Source organism: Nyctereutes procyonoides, unplaced genomic scaffold (assembly GCF_905146905.1).
Source record: "Nyctereutes procyonoides isolate TBG_1078 unplaced genomic scaffold, NYPRO_anot_genome, whole genome shotgun sequence".
Classification (NCBI taxonomy): domain Eukaryota; kingdom Metazoa; phylum Chordata; class Mammalia; order Carnivora; family Canidae; genus Nyctereutes; species Nyctereutes procyonoides.
In genome coordinates this window covers 40,652,924-40,680,849 of record NW_026575047.1, presented here as the reverse complement: position 1 = coordinate 40,680,849, position 27,926 = coordinate 40,652,924, and the positions used below count along the sequence as shown (strand labels likewise).

The following is a 27,926-nucleotide window of genomic DNA, read 5'->3' as shown; positions in this document are numbered from 1 at the left end:
TCTGTGCGCAAGTGCACATTTTTGAGGGGATCTGGATTTTTCCTCTGGAGACTATGCAAAAACAGAGGCTTTATCTGGCTTACATAAAATGCTGGTGGGGGCTGAATATGCCCCAGCATGAGTCTGGTTACCTGAGGTAACAGAAGCAGGGTTGACGCTGAGCCCTCTCCCAGGCTGCCCTGCCCTGTGCTCTGGGACAGAATGAGGAGGCCCGAAGGTGGCACGGCCCTCACCTGGGAAGGGCTCCTTGAGGAAGTGGCCGTTGATGGTCTGGTTGGCTGTGCCCAGTGGGTTTTTGGCAATGAGGGTGTAGTTGCCATTGTTGTAGTGGGTGGGCTTGTTGAAGAGCAGACAGCCCTCGGAGACCTCGCCCTCCTGGTAGTACTCGACATGGGTGATCTTGGACTCCCGTAGCGGCTGCCCGTTGTGCAGCCAGTGCAGCGTGGGTGGCGGGTTGCCTCGCACCACGAACTCAATGCAATGCTCCAGGCGCAGCTCCGGCTCCTCAAGGCTCACCACGCGCGGAGGGTCTGTGGGGGGACAGGCTGGCTGACTCCCAGGATACACAGTCTCCCATGTCCCAGAGCAGCTGACCAGAGACTGGGGTGGGAATCCCAGTTCTTTCCCCATCCAGCTCTGGTAAGACTGAGAGGATAAGAGGCTCCCACCAATACCCCTGCCACCTTCCCAAAAGAGGGGAAGAGAGGGCTGTCTTCACCTAAGCTTCCCGGGTCCACCACAACTGGAGGACCTTTGAGGAACGTAACAGAAGGCAGACTCGGGCCAACTCTGGGGTATCCTGAAGACGTAGATGAGTTGGAGGCACCCATCTTCTGAGGGACAGAGACAACCTTTCTGGGGCTAGCTCAGGACTGAGGTGCTTGGTCCTGCCCTCCTAACCTCCCTGCCCCTGCCTCCTGCACTACCATCCCTTTGGTACATGGTAACCCTCCATACAGCAGCCACTCACAGTGCACAGTGAGGGCGACACTGGCATTGCTCATGCCCACCACATTCTCCGCAATACATGTCAGGGTGAAGCCGTTGTCCTCACTTGTCACATTTACCAGTGTCAGGTTGATGGCATGTACGTTGGTCCAGTTCAGATTTGTCTAAAACCCCAATAAAAAAAAATCAGTTTCTATAAGGGGGCTCCTCACCCACCTCCCCAACACCTTTGGGAATCAAAAAGAAAAACTGTACAGAAAGTGAAGGACCCTTTCTTCCTGCCACGCACACTGACCAAGTGCCAGGCACTCTACAATCATGAGCTCAGGAAATCTTCACAGTCACCATATGAGGGGAATGGTAGTATTATCCCCATTTTACAGATGCACAAACTAAGGTATAGAGAAGTTGATTAGCATGCTTAAGATCAGGTTGGCTAGAGAAGAGTGCAGCTGGATAAGAACCAAGCATGCACAAACTTTCCCTTTTCCTCCTTATTCTCACATCCCTTGCTTCTATTCATGATTTAGCTCATGTGGACTAAGAGGTCATGGCTGCCCAGCCTTCTGATGGGGCCAGAGCTTAGGATGCCTACCTGGTGGGTGTTGATGGACTGCAGTCCAGTAACTATCCAGTCTACATCGGGCAGAGGTGATCCAGAGCCATTGCAAGTGATGACAGCGTTGTCACCCTCTCGTACAGTCAGGTTGACGTGGCTCACACTGATCTCAGGGAGGTCTGGGAGGGAGGACAGGATGAGTAAAAAGATAAGCAAACACTTAATACAAAACTTTGTCTCTGGGGTCAGTGATGGCACTTCTCAACTCAACCTGCTTGTGCTCTTGGAACACCCCCAAGTCCCTGAATCTTCATAGCACCTCCCCACAGACATCAGAGCTCAGAAGTTAAGCCCAGCTGGGCTCTCCTACAAGGCAGACAGCAGGTAGGATTGGAGCAGGTGCTCAAAGAATGTAGTTCGAACAATGAGGTTAAATGGCATCTTCCACTTTTGGACACTGGCTCTCAAACTTTGGTCTGCTTCAGACTCCTATGAAGAGCTTGCTAGAAATTCAGATATCCGAGACCCATCCTAGGATCTCATTAAGTCTGTTGGGTCTGGGGAATCTGCTTTTCTAAAAGTACTGTAGATGCCCTTGATACAGAAGGTCTGGAGACCATGCTTTGAGATATGCTCCTTCAGATCTGGTTGACAAGTAACTCACAGAGAGAAAGGACTCCAGTGCATTAAGAAGGGGCACACTTAACCCTTGTCTCCATTCCTGAAGCCAACCTTCTGCCCTGGCAGGCCAAAGAAGGAACAGGAATGAGCAAGGAGGTAAAGAGTAAGCCAGATCTGCACCCAGTGCAGAGTTCAAGACCGGGGGTGTGTGCAGAGGGTGGGGAATGGAAGGCCCTCACTGTGCAGGCAACTGTGCAGGCTCTGAGGGATCTCCCTGGAGCCTGCTGGGGCCGAGGGGGCTCACTCACCACACTGGCTGATGTTCATACGGAACAGGGGCAGCTGCGAGCCATCGGCGTTGATGCAGTAGAGGTGCTGGTTGTTCAGCTTGGCTTCTCCCTGCTCCTGCCACAGCTGCATCCAGCGGATGTCACAGCTGCAGTTGAAGAAGTTCTGCTCCAATCTCCTGTAGGTAAGAAGACAGGGGAAGGGACCTCCTGAACCAAAGATGTGGCCCAGCTTCCTCCCAGGGTCATTGAAGGAGGCCCCCACCTGCTCTTCAGGGATTAGGGAGAGAAAGGATTTAGCAAGGTCTTGAAAGAAATTCTAAAAAAAATACTTGTAAGTCCACAAATTATCTAGTTTTTGAACTATTAAACTCACTTGCAAAAAAATGAAAGCTACTCCACTTAACTCACCTGCCAATGAGACCCTTTTAAAATACATCAGCATGGGATGCTCCTCTTCTCAAAAGCCTCCAGTGGATTCCCATCTCACTGAACGTCAAGGTCAAATGTCTACAGGGTCTGCACTGCTCTCCATGACCTCTGATCTCATCTCCTACCTCACACTCCCTTCCTCTTCTTCAGCCATACTGACCTTGCTGTCTGTCAAGTTCACTAGCATGACCAGCCTGCTCCTGCCTCAGGGCCTTTGCACTTGTTGTCTGCTAGAATGACTCTTTCACTTCAATAAAGAATCATACAGCCTTCTCCAATCACTGCTGTAAATAAGCTACCACTAACCTCTGCCTTAGCACTGCCCAGTCCCCACCCTATTTTCTTCCTTCGAGTATTTGTCATTGCCCAACATCACTTAAAGATTTATTTGCTTGTTTATTATGTCTCCCCAAATAAAAATTAAGCACCATTGAGCTCAGAGAAACTGCCTGTTCATTGCTGTATTGCCAGTAACTACAACTGAGCCTGGCACATAAATACTTGTTGAATGAGTATGAGAGAGATGGGAGGGAGGGAAGGAAGAAGGAAAGCGTTACTCTCCCTGGGTAGTAGGTGGCTAGCTATTTCCAAGATCTGCTCAAAGCCCATCTTGGGACCAGCTTTATTCTTCATAAATTCAACAAAATCCTTACTGAGCACCTGTTCCATATCTGGCTATGGGCTGAGTGCTGTTGACACAGAGGTGAATGAGACACTCTCCGTTCTGCAGGAGCACTCAGCTTAGTGAAGAAGAGCATCTGATAGGGAAAGAGTCCAGTTCAAGGCCTTCCTCCTCCAATGACTTTCCTTGTGACTTAGAGCAAAGTCCCTGCCCCTCGAAATGGAACTATCCCATTAGGGGGACAATTAATGGTATTCATTGATGTAAGCCTCTTCAAGTCAAGGGCACCCAATCTGTCTAAATGTCTGGATCAGTAGAAGGAACATGATTCTCTCGGCTGGACCAGTAAGAAGACAAACCTGTTGGCGCCCAGCAGGAGCTGTGCTAAGCCCCAGGATATTCCAGACAAGGGGTGGAATTCCAAAACAAGAGAGGCGTGCATCAGAACTGATCAGCTTTCAGGAAAAAGGGAGACACTGGTAGAGGACTCAGTGTTTCCCAGCCAGTGGGACACCATCAGTAGAAGGTGCCAACACCTCTGCATGATATTCCTTTAGTCTAAAAATACGCTGGCTTTTCTCTTAGCTCTTTCAGTAAAGGGGGAGGGACCTAGCCTTCACTGAGTTTCTGCTTCCCACAGCCACCGTAGGAGACAGCCAGCACTATCCCCTGTGCAGATGAGCATCCCTTTCTTAGGATTGGAAGGATTAAATGTGCTTCATGTGCTTGAAGTCCCCCGGCTGGTGTGAGACAAAGCAGGGCTTCAAGCCCCAGCTTACTGGACTCCAAACCCCACACTCTCTCCACCCGTCTATCTGGTGCCAGGCACTGCTAGGTGAGAGGGGAGACGCAGAGGAGTCAGCACGACCCCCGACACTGCAGCTCCGGGGCAGAGACCAGGGAAAGAGTTCAAGGTGATGCTGGAGGCTGAGATGGAAACACAGGAAAGAAAAGCCGCACCAGGGCCCAGAGTTCATGTCAAGGGGCACGGGAAACAAAGCTGGAAGGAAGAATGAAAGCCAGACAGTGCAGGACCTTTACTGCCACATCAAATATCCATAGGTTTGGAACTCATCCAGGGGGCAGTGAGGACCAGTGAGACCTTCGGAGCTGGAAATGATGTGAACAAAGCAGATATGTAAGGAGAGCAACCCGACAGTACTGTGCCAGAGATGCCGGCAAGGGAAGAGCCTGAGAATGGCCACCTGGTGAGGGTGCCTTCCACACACAGGGTACTGTGTGGTCAAGAAGTCTGTGCATTTCTCAAAGCACCTGGGCAAAGGGATGAATGGGGGATGAACCCTTGACTTACATGCCTTGACTAGACCCAGTGCCTGGCACGAGGCTACGTGCACACAGACAGGGCATCACTCCTCATTCACATACACATACCAACAAGGGGAGGCCAACAGGCTGGAGGTCAATGTTCTCCAGCTTTTAGGTCTCAGAACTCCTTTTTTTTTTACTCTTAAAAATTACTGAGGGCCTCAAAGAGCTTTTGTATATGTAGATTATACCTATCACTATTTACCATTTTGGAATTCAAATAGAAAATTTTATTTTATTTTTTTAAAGATTTCATTTATTTATTTGAGAGGGAGCAAGCACATGGAGTAGAGGGTGAATCAGACCCCCCACCAAGCAGAGAACCCAATGCAGGGCTCCATCCCAGCACCCCGGATCATGACCTGAGCTGAAGGCAGATGCTTCACCGACTAAGCCACCTAGGTGCCCCTCAAATAAAAAAATTTATAACACAACACCGCATTAACACAAACTCCCATTCGTCACCAGAGAAATGATGTTGTCACCTGTCAAGTGACCTCTGGAAAACACTACACACCTTTGGAGGAACAGGAGTGGAAAAGGCGAGTAATGTCTCAAGTTCCACATTTTAGTTTCCCCAACAGGGTACTGGGGACCCCACGGAACCCTGGACCCCCATGTAAGAACTGCTGCCTCGTTAATAAGGGTGTAGAGAAGATGGGGAAGAGGGAAGGGAAAATGGCAGAGACACTGTAAAAGAAGGCAGGGTGGTACTGAGTGCTTTACTGGAGGCAGAAGGGAAGAGTGGAGATGACACCAAGGTTTTCAGCTTCTAGGAGACAGGAAATTCAAGGAGGAGAGAAGTGTCTCTAGCTGAAAACAGAAGAGAAGGACCCAGTGGAAAAGAAGAGGTTCAGTGTATGAGGAATCAGGATGAGTCCCTAGAGGAGGAAGATGGACAGTGAGGCCGAGAATCGTAGAGGTGTGTGCCTGGCGGGAGGGCAAGATGGGGCCATGGTGGAGACCCCGGATAGAGTGGAGAGAAAATAAGCAGGCAGGACAAAATGAGAGCTAAGAAATAAAAACAGAATGACATTCGTGTCATACCTTCTGCGTACCACCCAACAGCGTGCGTACTGCCCTGAGCACCAGCCCCACTCAACCCTCCAGTTGGGGAGGAAGCAGAGGAAGGGTGATGGCAGCCTTGGACAAAGCAGAAGGTCAAGCTGGCGGCCCAGGGTGTGGAGGACGGGAAGGCCTGAGGATGTGGACCTGTGTTGCGGGGCGGCAAGCACAGGCCTGGCAGCCCTGCTGGGAAGACACTGAGGGTCCAGATGCTTGCATATCTGCAAACTGAACCAGGTCAGCCCGGCTGTTCCCAGATGCTCGCTTGACAAGATGCAGCCATTCATTATGAAGTAGCTGTAAAAATACAAATTATCCACCTGGGAGGAAAAGATTAGCTGGGCTGGGTGGGCTGCTTCGAGCCGCATGTGCTTTGTTCGGTCCTGCCCTGTGGTGTCCCCGGACTTCTTAGGGTCCCCTCACTCCCCCACAGAGCTGACAGGGCCACAGTGTCCTGGGGCATGTGGGAGAACGAGGTGGGATGGCACCGCGAGACATTTCCACCCATTTCCTTCCATCCTTTTCCACCATGATCTGGTCCACCAAGGAGGGACTCCCCAGGAGACCTGGCTTCTCGTTCATGTCGGAGTCTCCTGCAAACTGCATAGAAACCTTAAGCTTCTCCCCCCACCCCTGGGACCTTCCTCCTAGAAGCCAAGATGCAGGTACACAATAGAAAGCATGCCGAGTCAGGAAACATGGTGTCCTGGGCGTCCCACTGAGTGAACTACCCTCGTCTTCACCCAGACCACAGAGGGTTCAGGGACTGGGCCAGAAACAAAGAAAAGCAGCATGTAGTCTACGGGACACTGTCCCTTCTTCCAGCAAGTCAGGTCTCAGCCAGGGCTGCAGGGGCTGTGTCCAGGAGCCTGAAGGCTTTCCCTGCCCCATCAATAATGCAGGCAGGCCCATGAATAATACAGCAGCAGCTGCTTCAGGGCAGAGTTTATGCACACCCAGCCCCAGCCCCAGCATGGCCTGGGGCCTGATCACAGGGCCCTAGGGGCTTCCGACACATTAACTCTGCCCCATTCAGGCATAAGCAAACACCTCACCACAAGGCCTAGGCCATGATGGTTGACGATGTATTTAGAAAACACTGGTTCCCCTCCAGCCATCACTCTGGCGTTCTTCTCTCCTCCGCAGCCATCCTGGGACTGGCCGCAGGAGACAGGGAATGGATGTAGATCTGCTGTCAACCAGGGAAGCATGTCCCCAGGTCCACGTGATTGCCACTGGCCTCCCAGAGATAACAAGACAATGGGAAAAGAAGGACACAAACAAAAGGTTTGAGTGGAGCCAGGTGTCATGTTGGGCAAAGACAGTGCCCTGAGCTGTGTCTCTCACAAAAGACCTGTTTGGGTCCTAACCCCCCGAGACCTGCAGATGTGACCTTACTTAGAAACTGAGTCTTCATGGATGTGATCGAGTTAAGAATCATGGGATGATCATGGGACAAGATCATTCTGGATTTAAGGAGGGCCCTAAATCCAATGACAAGTGTCCTTGTAAAACAGGAGGGAGAGACCAAAGACAAAGAGACAGGGAGCAGATACTAGAGTGGCATTGACGTGAGCCAAGGAACACCAGGAGCCACCAGAAGCCAGAAAAGACATGCAAAGTTTCCTTCCATGTGCCTCTTGAAAGGAGAGTGGCCCTGTGACACCTTAATTTTGGCCTTCTGACCTCCAGAAGAATCAAGAGTCACTTTCTATCATTTGAAGCCTCCAAATTTGTGGTGATTTGTTAAGGCAACCCTAGGAAATTAATATGGCAAGTAACTTCTTCCCTCAGGCTCTGCATTAACATCTGTAAAATGGGGGTAATTGCGCTCGACCCTCTTTCTGCACAAAGTTATTATGAGGATTAGCGATAATACATGTTAACATGCTTTGCAAATTGAAAGGGGCTATAAAGAGACCAGAAATTATTATTACAGTAACACTATTATTAACATGATCGTTCAGGGACTTCTCTGAGAGCCGTGGAAAGCGGTCATGGCCAAGACTGGGAGAAAGTGCCAGGATCAGCCCAAACCCATCCCCAATACCAAGTTAATATTTTACCAAGTCGATTAAATCTGCAAATTACACCAGAGGTAATTATCACTTTGCTTTAAGAAAATGAAATATTCCAATCTGTTTTAATCATGTCTGCTCTGTGCGTGCAGGGTATTAAGAGAAGCCTGTTGAAGATACATTAATGGTCCTTAGGGTATTTCTGGAAGGTTTCTGTGCTGTGGGTTTATATCCTCTGGTGCCTCTTGCCATTGCCTAAGTTGCATCATGGGATTCAGAATCCAAGCTTCCTTTCTTTCTAATTCATTCTTTATCTCTAAGACAATCTCTTTTATTCCTGCTCTGATTTCTGGACAGACAATTCCAGTCTTCTCTGTAAGGAAAAAAAAGAAAATCTTGATATAACCAGAAACTTCGGAGAGCAACCGTGCAATGCCAACTCCAATTTCTGCAAACCTGTGCCACTGAAACAGTGTTAAGTACTCTAAAGGGAGTCCTGAAAGATGCTTCCAGTTCTTGCAATAAGAGAAACACAGCCTGGACCAGTGAAGGGCAATGGGCCAGGGGTTCAGCCAAAACCATACCCTCCATCTGACAAAAGTAAGAAAGAAATGAGTAAAGGAAGCCTCCAGTACATGACAAGGGCTCTGAGATGCTAAGTTGTCTGTGTTTTTTTCCCCCAGTGATTCCACTTGGGAACTCACCATCTTGAGAATGGTTTCCAGAAGGAGACAGTAAGTATGGGGTGGGGGTTGGGAGGGAGGGTTTGCTGAGTTGATTAAGGAAAGAGCACTCATCTTTGAAAACAGTAGACCTGAATGGTGGTAATGCTAATTATCATAATACTAATTCGTTACCATTTGTAAGCTGTGATCTTGGACCAGTTGTTTAACTTGGCCAAGCTTCGATCCCTCATTTGTAAAACTGGTTATATGATACCTTCCAAGTGGGGTTGCTCCAAAAATAAGACAGGACTTTGTTCATAATAGGTGCTCAATATATGGTTCTTTTGTCTCCTCTATTGTTGGAAAGTCATTCTGATGGAGAATTCCAAGAGCATCCATTCTTGTATCACAGGTCCTCCAGTAGGGGAGGGTCTGGCTGGGGTAGGCAGAAATCCTCAATGACAGAACGAAATGTGCTGAGAAATCACTGAATGCCCTAGTTTGCCCCTTCTGTTCCTGAAAAAGATGGCTCAAAGCCTCACACTCTGGCTTTGTGATCTTCCGGCTGCCAAAGCACCAAGAGCCATCTCCCCCTGGCCTATCTCCTTCAGAGCCAAGATTCTTTCTTCCTGGAAATACCCAACCCATCCCCACAGCCCGCCCCACCCCCACCCCCCAGCCCACAGGCTCCATTGGGCAGACCCTGGCAGTCTAGAAAGCTCGTGGCAGATGGTGCCATGTGAACTAATCAGGAAGTCGGACAAGAAAATACTACCACCTCCCCCCACCCCCACTTCCATTTGCCAGGAACTGGGATTGTTTGGATTTTAATCATAGCCACAGCTAAGAGCCAACATGAGGGCCCTCCGGCCAAAAGATAAATTTTCCACTCTCAAATTCAATTCTTCCTCAAAAAAATAGACCCCTACCAGGGCAAGTGCTCCATGGAGGGGGGCTTCTTTATTTTCCAATGTAATTTTTTTCTTATTTAACAATATGACAGAAATAAAATACTCTGGGACATGGTGGCTCTCACACTGGCTCACACTGGAGGGAACGTCTTCATTCCTCCATAAGTCACATCTAGCTCACCAGTGTATTGATCCTGGGCAAAGATGAATGCAGAATCCCATGATCCTCTGGGATAAATCTGACATTTTCTTTAAATATATGTCCATGGAACAACTGTTTCTAAAACTCCACAAAACAGGTCACCAGGGCAGCACACCATTGATTTCACATCCAATGATTTTTTTAGAAGGAGCACTGAACGTTTTCTCAGTAATTCAGCCAACTGCAGACTCCAGATGTCCCCCAGAGAGACGCTGTCCCTCGCCTCTTGAGGTGAAGGGACAGGCATTCAGGGAGAACCAGACACAAGACTCCCAAGAAAGAGAGCCCCCAGTTAGCTCCTTTATGGCAGAGGCCCTGACTAGTTCTAGGCCAACATAAGAAAGAACTGCAATCATGCACTTTCCGAGAATTATTGCAGAACCGATCCTTGAATTGGAAACAGATTTTAAGAGGCTGAGAGACAGCTAAGTATAGTGGTCAAGACCTTGAGTCCATATGCTACCACTTGGTTAATTGGTAACTCAAAACAAGGAACTTAACCTTGCTAAGTACCTCAGTGTCCCCCAGTATGAAGTGATAGTAATAATTCCTACCGGATAAACTATTACAAGAATTAAATTAAATAACGTACATAATTCGAGAGATTGCTTGGCAAAATGCCTAACACAGAGTCAGAAATCGTTGTTAGTAGTGATCCAAGCAGTCATATTCATTTAGTGCTAAGGTTTTTTTTTCCCACCTACAAAGATGGGAATGAATACAAAGAATCAAATCTAAAGGTCTGGCATTTAGCTGTCTGTGACATCAGTGATATCATCTAGCTTTTCAGTGTTGTATAAACAGATAAGTATATACTTACCTTTTTCCAAATTTGGTTAGTTTTTAATTAATGTACCTCAGGATCTCAGCTCTATGTGACTAAAGAACTGTGGTCACCACATCTATGTGCCCATACCAGAGGAGTAGCCCAGAAGGAGGCACAAAATCCTCAGAAAGGCAGGCAACCCATAGCAGTATTGTCCTAAACTCTCCGACACTGTTGACATCACTTCTATACTTCTTGGCCCTAGAATGGCCTTTCAAACAATCATGGGCATTCAGGTCCATGAAGATAAGTAGGGTATACGAGGCCATCATCGGGTAATGGGTTATTGGGTCCCTGGATGTAAATATTCCCCTCCCTGACCAGCTGGATTGGAAAAGCTAAGATTATGACTCATCCATGAACTCAGGTCTTCCCAGGTGGAGGGAGGACAAGTTGAAAGGCCAACAGCATGGGCAGAGATCCAAGGCCACTACTACTTCTTGGGAAAGATAATGAAGCAACCTGCATTCAGTGAATTTAAATCTGAGTCACTAAGTAAAAGGGAGCACATGAGCAGTGTCTCTGGAACCCTGACTCCCTAATTTCATCCATGCCTCAATTCCTTTCCAATTTATGCCTTGATTTGTCCCTCACCGTAATACACTGTCCTTCATGCACAGAGATGACCCCGATGACTCACACATCAACATGACTTGTTTTTTCCAGCAGTGGTCAGGAATTCTCACTCATCCATCCAACGTGGGTTTGCACACAATGGCTGGAGGGGATAGGGGTGCACCTATCAGCCTTTGAAGGTAGCAAGACCAAGTAGTCCACAGGTACATTGAATAAATATATGGACTTGCCTCCCACCCCCTCCACCATCAGGATGCTCATAAGCAAGCCAAATAGGCTGACAAAAGATTAGCAGTGCTGGAAAGAACATGCAATCTAAAGTCAGAGGCCTGGGTTCAAGTCCTAGGTCAGCCAATCCTTAACAGTGAAATCTTGGCTGTGTCTCAATTTGCCTTTTGGAAGTTCAGAACCCTCACCTTAAAATGAAGAGATATATTTTATATTGGAGATGGTATAATAACACCTATCTCCCATAATGCTCATGATGATTAAACTAAAGTCATATAAATGAAAGTACACCTGATAACCTACAAAATCCTACATTATGAATGTTATTTATTATAAACTGATACATACTCTTTAGTTAAATATAAATACTATTATTACACCATATCTGTTACCTACAGACACAGAACTAGGTCCTGCTCAGAGATAATATTCCTGTCTTCTTCAGAAATGTGCTAGAAAGAGCATCAGAAATCAAGCAACAGGGTGCCCCACTCTCACTGGACATGGTACACTCTGTCACCCAACCTAAGGAGCCCATTTCAAGTATACACCCAATCACTAAACATGGTATACTCTGTATTACCCAACCCAAGGAACCCTTTCAAGTGCATGCCCAACCTCAGATGGTTCCACTTCTCCCCACCCAACCTCTACCACCACTCTACTACTTGGATGGCCTTCAAGACCAAACTTACAATTCTCGAAGACTCAGTGTCTGGAAGAGCTGCCATGAGAGTGTGGTGAGCCGGTTACTTGATAGGTTTCTGCAAGAGTGACAAATACAGGAGAAATTAAGGGACAGATCTGGCATATGAAAAACCCTCTTGGTAGTGAGCCTGGTTACTTCACAGAAGCCTGGCTTTGCTGTTCTTCTCTCTTGTTGCATTCTGCTAAAGGTTTATCTGCCAGTAGTCAAGGCCACAGATGAGGTTTGGAGAGGATTTCAAAGAAAGGAAAGGGAGATTTTATAAATGTTAAAAAAAAAAAAAAGGGTCTTGGTCATTTTCCCACATCTTGTGACCAAAATAAAGGTTCAGGGAACCTTTTGGAGGCCACTTTCCCACAGGGGGACAGAGCTCTCAGGATACACAAGCCAATAAGCATTCTTTTTCATTTTTATCATTGAGATTTCACTAACATGAAAAACAACCTGTGGGGATCCCTGGGTGGCGCAGCGGTTTGGCACCTGCCTTTGGCCCAGGGTGTGATCCTGGAGACGCGGGATCGAATCCCACATTGGGCTCCCGGTGCATGGAGCCTGCTTCTCCCTCTGCCTGTGTCTCTGCCTCTCTCTCTCTCTGTGTGTGCGTGACTATCATAAATAAATAAAAATTAAAAAAAAAACAACCTGTGAATATTTAATGTATACATCTTGATGAATTTCAAGGTGAGTGTGTACCCGTGAAAATGTCACCATAAACATGCCATTAACTTAAGCATCAACTCTAAAAGTTTCCTCCTTCTCTCTCTTTTCTTTTTTTTTTTTGCAATAACCATTGATTTAAGATATAATCTCAACAAATTTTTAGGTATACGATACAGTATCATTAATGGCCTGCTATACTGTACTGTACATCTCTAGGACTTACCTTGTGTAAGTGAAACGATATATGCGTTTACCAACAAGCACAATATTGAAAATATTCACAATATTGAAATAGTGAAAAATATTCACAATAGTGAAAAAAACTCTGCAGGTCACCTCCAATTTCTTCTATCCAGTCCCTCCCCCAGCAAAGAGGCCCATCAATGATCAAGACATCAGCCTTTTGTTCACACTTCTGTTCTCCTCCTAGTGGCTATTTAATTGTTCTCATTAAAATGTACAGGGGAAAGGAGTAGCCATTAGTCTTCCAAATAATAGAAGAAACACGCCCACAGTTATCACTTTGCCAGTCTCAACAAACAACTTCTGATGTGATAACAGCCCTTCAAGGCAGCAGTTAGACACTGCTGGAGTCCAAGTGACACCCCAGGAACTCTACTCCCGCACTGATGAGAATGGATGGCTGTACGGATGCCATGTAGGTAAATATCTATACACACACACACACACAAGCATGCATGTATTTGTGTCTATTAAACATGCAGGTGATAAATGCAAGCACAGACTCTTGTTTATATGCACACATATACGCTGACACACACACCTCTACTTGGATGATTTCTACTGCAGATATTTGGGGAGAATCAAACGCAGGCTACCGGTAGAGTGGACGGATGAGAAGGTCCCTCTGAAACTTACATTCAAGTTATAAATGAGTAAGCAAGAGAACTACAGTCTGCCACGAATAGAAGGGGGGGTACAAAGAAAGTGATGCCATAACCCGTGTGGGAGAGGGAGACAGCTCCTTTATGCAGGAGCTTAAAGAGGTGCCTTCCAAGAGGGTAACATCAAGCTGAGGCCAGAGTGAGACTGAGCCAGTGCCAAGGTTGGAGTGTTTTGGGCAGTGGACACAAAAAGAGCAAAGGCAGAAAGGTGACCAGTGAGGAAGGAGGTAGGGGAGAGCAGTCAGGGGTTAGGAGGAGAGGGGATAGCCACAACCACCTTGCTGGCCATGGTGAGGACCTTGGATTTTATTTTAAGGAGCAACGGGAAGGCATTGGATGGCTTTAAGGAGGGAAGTGACATAATCTAATTACCAAGACTGAAAGCTGGCAGAGGAGTTAGGAGGCTGTTACTGAGGAAGGGGATTGGGAGAAGGAGGCAGGTGGATTCAGGGAGTGGGGGTGGGGATGGAGAGATCACCGCCAGAACTGGGTTCTGAATTGGGTCTGGGAAAGGATGGAGGAAGATACTAGCAACTAGGCGAGCAGCCAAGTCACTTAATGAGAGGCTGTAAAGGGGTCGTATCTGGGGATGGGGTTAGGATCAAGAGCCTCCCCTTGCAAATACTAAGTTTGAGATGCCTGTTAGACCTCCAGAGAGACAAATCAACTAGCCTGTTGGATACATGGGTCTGGAGGTCATAGAGAAGTCCAGGCCGGTGGGATCACAGAGAGTATGCACAGCCCTCAGAGGGACAGATAGCAGACACAAGGACAAACCAGGGACAGGGCTTCCTCTTAGCACCTGAAGCAGCCAGACCCTTGGTGACAGCCAGTGACTATGTTAGGAAGGCAACACCTATTCTGTGGGTGCAGGGGGCTGGTGGACAAAGGAAGGGGACCCCAGGCTTCCTGTGCCACTCCCCCTACACCCAGCACTCTGTACAGAGTCCTCAAGCCTGCACAGCGCTGTCTAGGGTAGGCCTCCCACATCCCAATTCCTGCCCGCGGAAGGAAGAGTAACACACGTGACTCACCAAAAGCTCATAAACCTTAACCTGCCCACATGCTCAGCTTCACAAAACCCTCCCACTGGTCCGTCTTGTGTCTACAAACTTCCTTCATCCACCGGTGATCAGAAGGAAATGGTGATAAAGGAGGACCTGCATGGTGACCACTTAAAGACATCAGTGGGGTGCAGCTCCCCAACCCACCTCCTGCTCAGGAGGGCTGAAGCGGGGATCAGGGGCACACACCCAGTGAGTGGCTGACTTGACACTAGGTTTTGCCCCTGGAGCTCAGACCTCTCAGTCAAGGACACCCGAGTCTAGGACACTCCCCACCTCAGGAGTCCCCATTACCTTTAGCTTCTTAGCTTCTATTTGTTTCAGCAAATGCGAATGACTCACCCAGGTAGAAGTCTTCTGTTTTGTTTTCCTGGCTCACTGTCCACACACGACTACAGCAGTGGCAGCAGAATCAGATAAAGCCCATCTGCCTTATGTCATCTCTGCCTCGACCTAGCACCACCTTGAACAGAACCCCCAGGTCTACAGCGGAGCAGTACCCCATGAGAGTCAACAGCCGGGAACCCCAGATTCCCTGAGCCCTCAGAAGCAGCCTCGCCTGCCTCTCCCCCCACCTCGCAGCAAGAAGCAGGGCAATAGCCCGGAAAACAGGAGTAATCCAGGTGAAGTGGGGACCCTGCCCATCTCTGAGGAAGGACCAGCCTCGGGGTGTGTCAGGGGTTCCTGGGGAGCCTGAGGCAGGGATCAGCCTGCCAGCAATGTCCTTTCACAAAGGTCATGTTTTGCTACGTTAGGCAGAAATGTCATGAGAAAATTGGATTCTAGAAGAAAGAAAATAACAGGCATTCTGGGCAAATAAAGAATAAGAAATAGCATTATCTCCTTATTACAAATTGGAGGGGGGAGGGAATCTGGGACATTCAGCAAGGGGGAGGTGGGCCCCCTGTTCTCCTGAGTGGGGGGGATGGTCCTGGCTTCATCTCTTTCCTGCCACACCCTCCACACCGCACCCAGAAGAGAAAGGATCCTTGGATTAGTCCAGTTCTTCAGGCAGATGGAGCGGCCACTGCAATACTCACGGGGTCTGTCTAGGACTAAAAACTCCCCTCCTCCCCAACTGCCCCCCTGGGACACAGCCCGCCTTCTCTCATTGGAGGGATGCCTGCCCTCGCTCCTTCTGCAGCCGGGCCACTCCCCTCTGCTCACACCTTCCTGCCTCGCTGAACTACCAGGACAACCAGCAGCTGCCCTTCACCAAGGGCTTATGAAACACCAGGCACTGTGTTCAGCACTTTTACATTCATGACTTCATTTAATATGTACAGCAACTGTGCTGGGCAGGTGTTACCATAATCTCCACGGTCGAGTTGAACAGGTCTGAGTGGCCTTAATGCAAAGACTCCATCAACAAGCAACAAGCCAACACACGCAGGAACATCTGCAACCAACACACAGACGTGTCAATTCCCAGGTTCCCACACACCCCTCGGTGTCAGATGCCAGAGACAGAGACACCATGGCACGACACAAGTCCCTTGAGGAGTGCAGTGCACACAATCCATACAAATGTGCATGGTGCCCTGCCACAGACACACGGGGGAGCGATCTAGTCCCAGAGACAAATATATACACAAAAGACAAGTAAGGCAAGTGCACAGTCACCACAAGACAAGCAGGACACGCCTCTGGCCATGCTGCCCTCACAGGCATTTATTTATAAATGTTGACGGTGCGGGGAAATGAGGACGCTAAGACACGGAGCTTTAATAGTCTTACCACCCATTCAGAACTCACTACCCCTGATTTTCCTCCTGGCTCGTACCTCACCTGTATTCACCTGCCACCAAGAATTGATGGGCGGTTATCCCACTCATCAGACCAGGGCCCATCCTGCCTCTGGGCCCCACGGCAGCCTCTTCCCTAACAGATCCATTATCTCCCAGTTCTGACTTTTGCTTGGGTCAATGGCCAGTTTCCCAGCCACCTGACCACGGGAATTAATTTGGTGAGCAAGATTTTTACGAGATGATGCATCAAACACTTTCCCAACACCAGGCTCTGCGACATTGCCCCCGTATCCCTCATCTGAGACTTCCAAAACAAAGCCATTAATTCTGTCCTGCACTACTGGCTCTCTCACAGCCCCAGCTCCGGGGCCCAGAGTAATGAACAATGACAACGCAGCCACTGGAGGCTCTGGGAACAGGGAACCAGACACGCAGATGGCCAGAATCTGACCCAGAAAAAGGACAGGGATGAGATGGCTCTTCCTGTGTTAACCCCTTGGTGAACACGGGTCCTTCCAGGCTGAACACCTCAGCACAGTAAGCGGTCCCGCAATCTTCCTAAAGGAGTCAACTGACTGCAGCAGGATAGATCCCACGATTGGGGAGGATGTCACCCTCCAGCATGGGAGCACTACTGTCCAACAAAAGGGTCACTCAAGATAGACCCTGGTGTCAAGAAAAGCCAATCAGAGGACTTCCTCTGTTGCCCAAGAGACAGCACATCCTTGGGGACTGGGACTTGAGAAGGGGACACTGAGCCCCACCCACAGTTGATCCTGAAAATGGGAGACTTTGTAGACTTCCTGGATGTACAGTGTGGCTGACATGTGGAAGTGCCTCCACCTCCACTGGCAGAGGCAGGCCCAGGGGGCAGGAGATGTTTCAGGACTCAAGCATGTAGGGGATCGTTGGTGCCAAGTGCCCTGCCATCCCTGTGCTATTATGTCTGACTGCTGCATCATGCCCGGCTCCCTCACCTCCTCACATCCACACCAAGGACCCTTTGTTGGGTCTGCCCCGCCCCTACTTCAGCTCCTGGGGGCTCACTCCACCTCTGCACCCTCTCTCTCCCCTTCGCTTTGGTTTTGTCTTCTGCGGTTATGGGTTAAATTGTATCCCCTTCAAAATTCCTATGTTGACATCCAATATCCAATGCCTCAGAACCTCAGAATGAGGTTAACTGAGGTCACTGAGATAAACCCTAATTCAATAGCACGAGTGTCCCTCTGAGAAGATATGAGGACACAGACACACATAGAAGGAGACCGGGTGAAGACATGGGGAGAAGACACCCATCTACAAGCCAAGGAGGCAAACTTTAGAAGAAACCGACCCTGCAGACACCTTCATCTTGGACTTCCAGCTTCTAGAACCATGGGAAATAAGTTTCTGTTGTTGAAGTCACCAAGATCTCTGCTACTCTGTTATAGCAGCTCAAGCAAACTATATACCTGTCCCCACTGCCTCTTTTTTTTTTCTTTTATTGACCCCCAGCCCTGACAGTCAAGCTGGCTGCCCAACTGTGGCCCCTGAAAGGCTCAGTGCCAAGGTGCTCTAGGGAACCAGCTTCCCAACCACGGTCCCTACTAAGTGACCACTGCTAAGATCTAACCTGGCATCTGTCCACCTGCTCAGCTCCCCTCTGGGCACAGGCAGCGTCCTTCCACAAAAGATTGATAAGAGAGAAAACTGAACTTCTAGTGATGCCCACCTGGCCCTACTCTGGCCACCGTGTCAGCTGGGGAGGAGGGCCAGGCAGGTTAAGTCCCAGCCTCAGTCTGGAGGCCCAGAGGTCTGTCTCTTCCTCCCTGACTTGGAACCTGGCAGCACGAACAGCCCCCTCCTCAGGAAGTCACTCCCATGGCCTGCCCTTCACCAAGCATCCAGCCTGGGGAGCAGCCTCCTTTAGGATTCACCCTACAGATGGCCTCGGGGAGCTTCCTTTCTGTTCCCTGACACCCAGTCCCATTATCTGAGCTGCTTTGCAGGGTGCAGCATAACCAGGGTGGGCTATCCTTGGGGATCAGCTTTTCTAGGACACCAGAAGGTGCCAGCTTCTCTCTTTGAGTCCCTGACCCCTCTTCTCCATCCTCCCAGACCTGGGTGGGAGCTGTGCTGGGAGGAGCCCCATGCACCCCTGCTCTGGGTCCCCAAGGAAGCCATGGAAGCAGCTGGAACCAGGGCTATCCTCAGGAGGAGCCTCAGCCTGGTCCACCCCAGAAGTATATCCAGTGTCTGGGCAGCAGGTGACTGATGCCTTGAGGGTGGGGGAAATGCCCACTCCTACCTGCCCCACTACCCCCACAGGGTCACTCATGGAGAAGCTGGGGCATGGAAGGTAAAGGGGGGGTCCCCTATATACCCCACAAATCCTCTTATATGTGTATAAATACATGGGATGTTAATGGAGGCCCGCCCCCACATTGCCATCGCTATGTGATAGTCCATTGTCTCCTCTCCTGGAGACTCTCTTGTACCCTCTTCCTCTATTTATTTTACACTTTTTTGGGGGGGAGGGAGGTTCCACCCTGAATCCTCAGACCCCCTTCCAGGTTCCTGTTTACAGGTCCCATGCCCTTTCTCTGGGACTTGGATATGAAATCTGTCTCAGTAAACCCTTTGGAGTAAGGGGGGGGGGAGGGGGGAGAAAGAAAGAAAAAGAAAAAAAAAAAAAAAGAAGAAGAACACGGAGGACCAGGAGTGAGTTCAGCTGCAGCCCAAAGATGAAGGTGGCTTCCCCTAGAGGACCCATTTCACTGCTTGCAAAGGCCCTATTCTGAATACTGTACCGGCTCAGAGCACCAACCACAGCTAACCAGAACACAGCAGAGGTCAAGCTCCTTCTTGAATCTTTCAGGCTCCTAGGAGCTGTGGCTTGCTGGCTGCATCCATCATGATCTAAATCTTCCTTCATCCAAGAAGGCAGCATTCTAAAAGGTGAAATTCTGGGGGTGCCTGGGTGACTTGGTTGGTTAAGCATCTGCCTTAGGCTCAGGTCATGATCCCAGGATCCTGGAAGATCTCTGGGATCCTGGGATTGAGCTCCTTGAGCAGGGAGCCTGCTTCTCCCTCTGTCTCTGTCCCTCCCCCCACTTGTGTTCTCTCTCTCTCTCTCTCTCTCTCTCTCTCAAATAAACAAAATATTTTTTTTAAAGATTTTATTTATTTATTCATGATAGTCACACAGAGAGAGAGAGAGAGAGAGAGGCAGAGACACAGGCAGAGGGAGAAGCAGGCTCCATGCACCGGGAGCCCGACGTGGGATTCGATCCTGGGTCTCCAGGATCGCGCCCTGGGCCAAAGGCAGGCGCCAAACCGCTGCGCCACCCAGGGATCCCTAAACAAAATATTTTAAAAAATTTTAGAAAGGTGCAACTCTTCCTTCTTTGACAAATGCTGTCCTCTTGGCAATCTCTCTGTCCTCCTTTCATTTTCCCCATAAAAGAAACTTCTCCTCAGTGTTCTTGGAAACAGCCAATTCCTTCCTCTGTCACCCCATACCAGGATTCTTCTGAAATTGCTGAAGAATCTGGAGGAAAGTTCAAGAAAGGAGACACCTCCCCGCTTCCCGAGGCAGCACCAACTCCATATAGAGTTTGTTGAAGAGGAATCAACCAACCACAGAGAAGGAGGATGCCAGTCCACTGCCCACTTCTCCAAGAGCCAGGGCATGTATGCTTCATTGATCTTGACCTTGAGACTTTGTGTGCAGTCGGCTCCACACCAGAGGTGAGTGCAGCCCACCATGAGGAGCAGTTAAGGTGGCTGCCACCAAGCTGTTTGGGATGAACTGGTGGGAAGAGAGGAAGCACCATGCAATAGCATCCCCAAGATCTGCTGCCAGCCACCAAGGAGGCTCTATGAGCCAACCTCTTAAAACCCAGTGCCTGGGACAAGGAAGCAGGGGCTGTCACCCAATGTTCCTCTTGAAGACCAAGAAATATTTTTCTACATCATTGATATATTTGCTTTTCCCTCAATTAAATTGCTGTAAAAGGGGGTGGGGGTTAAAGCCATTTGAGCCATTTTTATTCAGCTAAATTACACTGGATGGCTCATTTAATGAACTTTAATGAAGCCAAAATGCTTTCTCTAATCAAATCTCCAGTGACGTGACTGGTGTCTTGACCTTAGATCAGGAGACTGGATGCAGCTTTTCTACAAGACCCTGTGCTGGACTGAACCAGGGTTTCCCAGAGAATGTTCCCAGGGAATCTGAGGTCTGCAGTACATTAATGGATATGACAAGGGGGAAAAAAATCATGTTGCTTGAAAAATGTGGTTTTAAACCAATTAAACAGGCTTATTTACTGCAGAACTTCTCAGAGCCTTTATTAAGAGAAAGATCTGACCTACTGAGTCCCAGTCTTATTAGACCACAGAACCTTCTCTATCGAGCCGGCAAGAATCTAGCAAAAACATCACCCCATAAAACATGCAGAAATGATGGTTGTGGTAAGAAACAGGTATTTGCTTTTGCTCCAGGGTTCTTGGCTCACAGCTGCCTTGGAATTTCTTGAGCAGTAAGAGAGATGGCAGCATCTTTTGTTATAATATTTGATCTCTTGTCCTCAGCTCCTGAGATTGCTTCAGAAAATGAGGTGACTTTTAAAAGCCCCTGAAGATGGGGGCTGGTTGCCAAGGGAACCAACCATGTAGAGAGGATTAGAACTTTCAGTCCCACGCCCCAATTTCTAGAAAGGGGGGAAGGAGCAGAGGTTGAATCAATCACCAATGGTCAATGATTGAATCTAACAAGCCTATATATAATATAGTCCCCAAAAAACCCCATAAAAAAGGGGAATTGGGGTTTGACGAACCTGAACACTTCCACATGCCACCATACCAGACCCCAAACTCCACAAGGATGAAAGCTCCTTTGTTCAGGACCTGGCCTTATGTATCTCTTCATCTGGCTGTTGATTTGTACTCTTTAATATCCTTTGTAATAAACCGGTAATCTAGTGAGTAAATTAGTTTCCTGAGCTCTGTGAGCCACTCTAGCAAATTAATCGAACCCAAGGAGGGGGTCATGGGAATGTGTGATTTACAGCCAGGCTATCAGAAGCACCAATAACAACCTGGATTTGGGACTGGCATCTGAAGTGGGGACTGAGCCCTCACCCTGTGAGATCTGATGCTGTCTCTGGGTAGACAGTGTCAGAATCGAGTTGAATTGCAGGACACCCAGCTGGTGTCCCAGAATTGCTTGGTGGCATGTGGCGGGGGGGGGGGGGGGGTGGAGGGACACACATTCGAATCGGGTGCAGAATCATTCATCATTGAGCACAGGGGTCAGCAAGCTATTGTCTGCAGGCCAGCTCTCTGTTTTTGTAAATAGTTTTTTGGAACACAGCCACATCCCTTCATTTGTGTGTTGTCTGTGTCCACGTTCTAGGTGGAATGATGGTCCTCTAGATGTCCACATCCTAGTCCCCAGAATCTGTGAATAGACCAACTTCCATGGCAAAAGAGACTTTCCAGATGTAATTAAGAGTGTGAACCTTGAGATGAAAAAGTTATCCTTAATTATCCCCTGGCCCCAATGTAATCACAGCATCCTCAGAAGTGGAAGAGGGGGACAGAGAGAAAGTCAGAGAGAGATGTGACTAGGGAAGACAGGAAAAGACTCGATGTGCTGGCTCTGACGATGGTGGAAGGAACCACAGGCCAAGGAATGTGCATTGTGTCTAGAAGCTGGAAGAGGCAATGAAACAAATTCTCCCCTAGAGCCTCCAGAAGGGACCCCAGCCTTGCAGACACCTGGATTATTAGCCCAGTGAGGACCATGCAGGTTCTAAGCTACACAGTGTATGGCAAGAAATTTGTCTTACAACGGTTAGGGTAATTTGTTATAGCAGCAACAGAAAACTCATACACCCTCGGAGCTTGCATTAGAGCCACAGAGTTGGGTAGCTATCACAGAAACCCGATGGCCCACAAAGCCTAAACCACTTAGCACGTGGACCTTTACAGAAAAAGCGTGCCTGCCCTCACCCATAGAAATATAATACGAGCCATATATGCAAATTCAAACTTCCTAGTGGTAACATTTTAAAAAGTGAAAAGAGAGATATCAAAGTAGTTGTATTCATACATTATACTTAACTCAGTAAATATAAGGTATCATCAATTTATGTGATCGCATAACAAATGCTGATGAGATAGTTTATATTCTATTGTGTGCCTGTTACATCTTTGAAATCCACGTGTGCGTTACATTCACAATGCATCTCAGTTTGGACTGGCCACATTTCAAGGGCTTAAGACCCATGGATGGCAGCTCTAGACCATCTGTATAAGCCAGTCCCTGACTGAGGTCCTCAGTGGAGAGGAGCTGCCAACAGGTGGAGAAGGAAAAACTCTAATTCTCCGAAGTAAGGGCAGGTGCCCTTTCTCCAGATGCCGATCCGTCCCAGAACCCAGCAGACACATGGCTTGCTGCATAGGAAGGAATCACTCCAGTTGTCCCCAACTACACGCAACACCATGGAGAAGCTGCCAGTGTCCTCTCAAGCTGGAAAAGCTCAAGAAAGGCACAGTAATGAGGTGGATATGGACCGTGGCCCAACACATAAGACACTGGGTGTGCTCGCTGGACTTTCAGAAGGCTCGGCCTACCTAATCCAGTCCAGGCTCCACTTTGAAGTTCAAGTCTTTCCACACAATGACCTCAACTCCCTGCATCCATGTACTCCCATCATCACCCACCTCCCTCCACATAACTAACCCTAAAGATGCCCCCCCCCCCATGAACAGAGCAGGGTCATTGGGCTGGCTGTACCCTGATAGCTCCCTGGCACATCCCCATCTCCACACCGTGGCTCCCAGCACCCTCTACACATTCATGCTCTGGCTCCCTGTCTCATAGACACAGCTCAGATAGTCCTAAGGACAGCCAGGGTCACTCATTCCAAAACCTTCTCACCCTCTTCTTCCCAGGTCTTTTTGTCTGGGCCTCAGGCACAACCCATGTCTCAGACTGCCAGCTTTGACAGACTGCTCTATATGTGTTGTCCTCCTCCCCCCAGAAAACTGCTCTTCCTGTAGGTGGAGAACCACTTCTTTTCAGCTGGAGAGACCTTATAGCCACTAGAGCATAGTAAGTGATCAATAAAGGTACAGCAAGTTCAACTGAACTCTCACAGAACTTCAGCATCATGTGGGCCTGGGTGCTGGTCCTACCTCTCCTGCTTCTATGCTCTGTAACCCCTGGTGCTGTTACCTGACCTCCCTGCTCATATGTAGATTGGGGATATGGAGACAGAGGCTGTCCCTTTGAGTAGCAGTGGTGATTAAATGGGCTATGGCAAACAGGGTGAAGTTGGCACCAGGCCTGGCCCTTGATAAACACAATCTATCATTGTTCAAGCATGGCGTCTCACCCCTTATCTGCCCATCTCCAGTCACTGCTGAAGCTACAAGCAGCCCAAGCCCATGAGTACAAGTGCCAGAGGCCCAGGCAATGACCCCCTGAACTCAAGCATCAACGAAACCTCCGCTCAACACAAGACCACAGAAACCCATTTTAATGAGATGCAAGTAGCATCTACCCCCCTAGAGATGTGTTGGCACCTGAACTCCAGCCCAGCCCAGCCCACTGGCCACATGCATGGGCAGAGCCTGAAGGCCCACAGGTCCAGGGAAGATGTAGCCCTCACCATGCGGCTTAGGGGCTAAAGGTCTGGTGCCTGAGCTTACAAAACGCCTTAGCAATAGCTCTGAGCCTTCATGCGGTCTGCTTCTCACCAGACCTTGAGTGTTACTGAGACTATTCTGAGGGGTTCTGCTCCTTGGAAGTTTTTTTTCAGACAAATTAACCAAAAGCTAATTGCCCTGAAGCAGGAGAGCGCTCTCTGGAGCCTTAGGTCAGCGAGGTCTGACAGCCATGGGGCATTCCTTGCAGCAGTTCCCTCGGGGGGTGGGGGGGTGGTGTTGCAGAAAAGGCCAGACCTGGCTCAGGGAGCCATGGCCCCACGACAGGCTCTGGTACATGAACAGTGATATGGGGACACTCATTTTTTTACTAAAGAGCTCTGTGACAACAGGAAAACAAAGACACAGAGAGAGCATCTGTGGAACAATCAAGAAACTAACCAGAAGCAAAGCAAAGACCATTGAGGGAGGAGGGAACCGTGGCGAATGTGGCTGCGGCCATGTGGGGGCTGGTGAGGAAAATGCCATGCTCATGGTCAGAACCAAGGAACCTGAGTCTGGGAGCTGGCAAGGAGGGATGGGCAGGGGCAGCAGGAAGGCCACCGTACTCTTCAAGATGCAGAAAGCATATTCCTGCTTGACCAGGTACCTAAGATCTACTCTGTTCTACTCTGTGGATCTCTGTTCTAAGATCTACTCTTGGGATGTGACAAAGATCTATGGCTCTCTCCAGAACAACGAAATTATGAGCAGAAAGGTGCTTTGGCCTATTTATAAAGAAACAGGATTGGGCCAACATTGCATCCAATCCCTCCTTCGAGATGAGTGGCTGGAAGAAGCACAGGCCAAGGGTGGGTTTGGGGTTAGCATCTAGGGCATGGGTTCTCCAGCTCAATCTTTGGCATCACCTGCAGGCTGATGAAACCCAGGCAATCAGGCTCCATCTACTAGAGTTTCTGATTCAGTAGGTCTGTTCTGGAATTTACATTGCTAAGCGGTTCCCAGGGGAAGTTGATGTGGCTGGTTTGGGAACCTCACTTCCAGAGCCACTGATGAAGTAAAATTCTGTCTTCCCAATGAGTTTACTTAGCCTATCAACTCCTCTGTCCTGAAAACCCAGATATCATACATGTAGGAGAGAATAAAACAGCCATGTGCCCAGATGTAAAGAGAAGCTGTGTGAAGAGCTGAGGAATCCTCCCAAGAGCTCCTGGGAACAGATGCCACTGTTAATAACTAGAAAGGGGTGGAGGACTGCCAAGTGGGAGGTGTCGGAGGGCAGTCAGGAGAAGGGCTGGGACAGCTCTAGAAACCTACTAAAAGGAGCAGGTTGGGAGCCTGCTCAGCTGCCCAGTGTGAGGGGTCCCCTTGAGGCCAGAGGACACACCAAAAACCAGAGACCTTAGCCCCAAGCCTGAGGTATTTTCCGAGAAGCTTGGAGCATGATGTCACCCGCTAGGATGAAAGGGTCAACTGAGGCCACTCTCTCCAGAGGTGGCTTTGTGGACAGCTGCCTGAGGGCTTCGAGTACCTCTGACCCCCTTCCCAGACCAGAGCCTGTGTGTGGATTTAAAGAGCGATAGCTGATTGCTATCTGCCTCCCTTCCAGCAGAGCCAGGAGGACACACGGATGCCACTGTTGCTTGGGGCCTTCTCATCTGCTGGGTTGGCCAGGAGACTGGGTCATGGAGACCATGTGAGGAAGTAGGTAACAGATTAGTTTTTAATATGGAATGTATGGGCAACTGGCATTGCAGGGAGGGCCCAGGCAGGCAGTGTGGTGGAGAGCTCATCATGTGCCTACTGGGAGGGGAGACCACAACCCACACGGCAGGCAGGAATTTTCAAAGTGTTGTCCTCAGACGAGCAGCATCAGCATCACTGGGGACTCATTAGAAATACACATTCTCAGGGCCCCAGCCCACTTGCTGAATCGGAACCTCTTAGGGTGAACCCAGCACCCTGCATTGTATCGGGCCCTTGAGGCAATGCTGGCTTCTGCTCCGGTTGTGAGAAGTGCTGGCAGAGTGGCAAACAGCACAGACTTTGGAGCCAGACAGACAAGCCAGACCCTTGGCTCTGGCCCTCTTGATTGTGTGACCCACCCTCCCCAACTCCAGAGAAAGTTACTGAACCTCTGTGGGTCCATCTCTTCATCCTGATCACAGAAGTCATTATAGTATCTGCCTATGGGGCAGCTGTAAGGATTAAGATGAATTAAGGAGTGTCAACTGCCCAACACGGTGTTTGGCACACAGTAGGTGCTTGATCCATGGCCACTGGGGTGCAAGTGGTAGTAGTGGCCGTAGCGACCACACACAGCAATTACTCTGGGCCAGCTTTCTTTAAAGATTTTACATAGAAGAGCTCACTTAAACACTACAACCCCATGAGGGACGTGCTACCACCACCACTACTACCATCACCATTTCCACTTTCCAAAGGGGAGATCATGGAGCAAAGAGTTTAGATCCCTTGCCCTGGGTCAGCAGCTACTACAAGGGGGAGCCAAGATTTGAACCCTCACAGCCTGGCCACAGCCTGGCCACAGTCTGTGCTTCTTATCACCTACTAGTAGTAGCAGGAGGAGGTGTGTTACTGAGGTTCCACCTCTTATGTGTCCCATGACCTCTACCTTCCTGTGACCCACTAAGACAAAATCTTAGCCTTCTTAAGTCAAATTTGGAAAACTTTCCCCACCCCCAGGTCTGAGAGGACTGGAATTCTTGGGTCTCTGAAAGGAGGAATCAAATCAACTTTCCCACTGTGTCCCCTGGTCTAACTGGGACCATAGGTAAAGCCAAAAAGGATGGAGATCCACCTGCTAGCACTGAGGGACCCTCAGGGAGAGGTGTGGAGAGTCCTCATCCAGTGATGTCTTCCCCCTTTATCGCAGACCAGACCGACCACAGGCAGGGAGGGGTCTGGTGGAGTCATACACATAATAACGTGCCCAGGGGTGGAATGCCCTGGGACACATCTCCAGGAGGCACGTGGGCAGATGTGAGGCACAACAAACCTGCTGAGCTGCCAATGAGTGGAGCACAGGTCAGCCGTTTAGTGTGACTGGCTCGTGCTGGGGGCCTGAGCACATTTGGGAGCACTGCTTCCCATTTTTGCCCTGCCCTCAAGCTGCTGAGGAATCGCCTCCGCATACATTGAGACTTCAGAAGCAGCAAGCAAAATGGAAGCACAAAGAAATAACAGGGCTCCATGTCTGTATGACATGCTTGTACAGTAATGAAACCAGCAGCCCTTGGGATGAAGAATTCAACAAAAGACTCGGCCACAGGCCATGTCTCTTGGATCCTCCGAAGCACCAGCACTGTAGCAAACCGAAACAGAAAGCTTCCAGGAGGTTCTATCCTTGCTTGGCCCCCTTCTAGCTATATAGTTCTTAGCTCTTTTCAGCACTCTGAACCTCCTCTCTCCTCGGAAACAGGAGCAAAATCTTTACCACACTAGACAGTAGGAGTCAAATCAAATAATACACACAGATACCCCAAACAGTGGCCGTCATATATGGGCACTCCACAAAAACGGGGCTTTTATTCCCAGTAGAGATTCAGAAAGAACAAGGACGGTGAGATACCACAAATGTTAATGAGATAACTAAAGGGGGGGGCACCCACCAGGGGAAGGGGAGGGACCAGGGGCAGGGCCCATGCTCAAGTTCCCAAATGCTCTGTGGCTTGTGGAGGGAGCCACCGCCACAGGAATAACAAAACAAGAAAACTCGCACCCGACAATGTGCTCAGCAGACGCTGCTAAATGGTTTCCAATTAATTAACTGATTACATGATAGAACAGAAGGGGATTCGAAAGAGTGCTGTTGACCTTTAAGAATAATTAATATATCAGGATAGCAAATTCATCCAAGGAAAATAATGAGGAACATTTT

General features: G+C 49.0%; 1 protein-coding gene across 3 annotated transcripts in view; it reads right to left on the bottom strand.

The window, feature by feature from the left end:
- Positions 1-27,926, bottom strand: part of NTRK3 (neurotrophic receptor tyrosine kinase 3) — a 377,133-nt gene that overhangs the window by 249,742 nt on the left and 99,465 nt on the right. For all 3 annotated transcript variants that reach the window (XM_055326704.1, XM_055326705.1, XM_055326706.1), the window contains exons 5-9: positions 11,982-12,050; positions 2,437-2,594; positions 1,544-1,686; positions 971-1,112; positions 234-530 (exon numbers count right to left, since the gene is read on the bottom strand). In XM_055326704.1, coding sequence (XP_055182679.1) covers positions 234-530; positions 971-1,112; positions 1,544-1,686; positions 2,437-2,594; positions 11,982-12,050 — 809 coding nt within the window. The remainder of the gene's footprint in view (positions 1-233; positions 531-970; positions 1,113-1,543; positions 1,687-2,436; positions 2,595-11,981; positions 12,051-27,926) is intronic.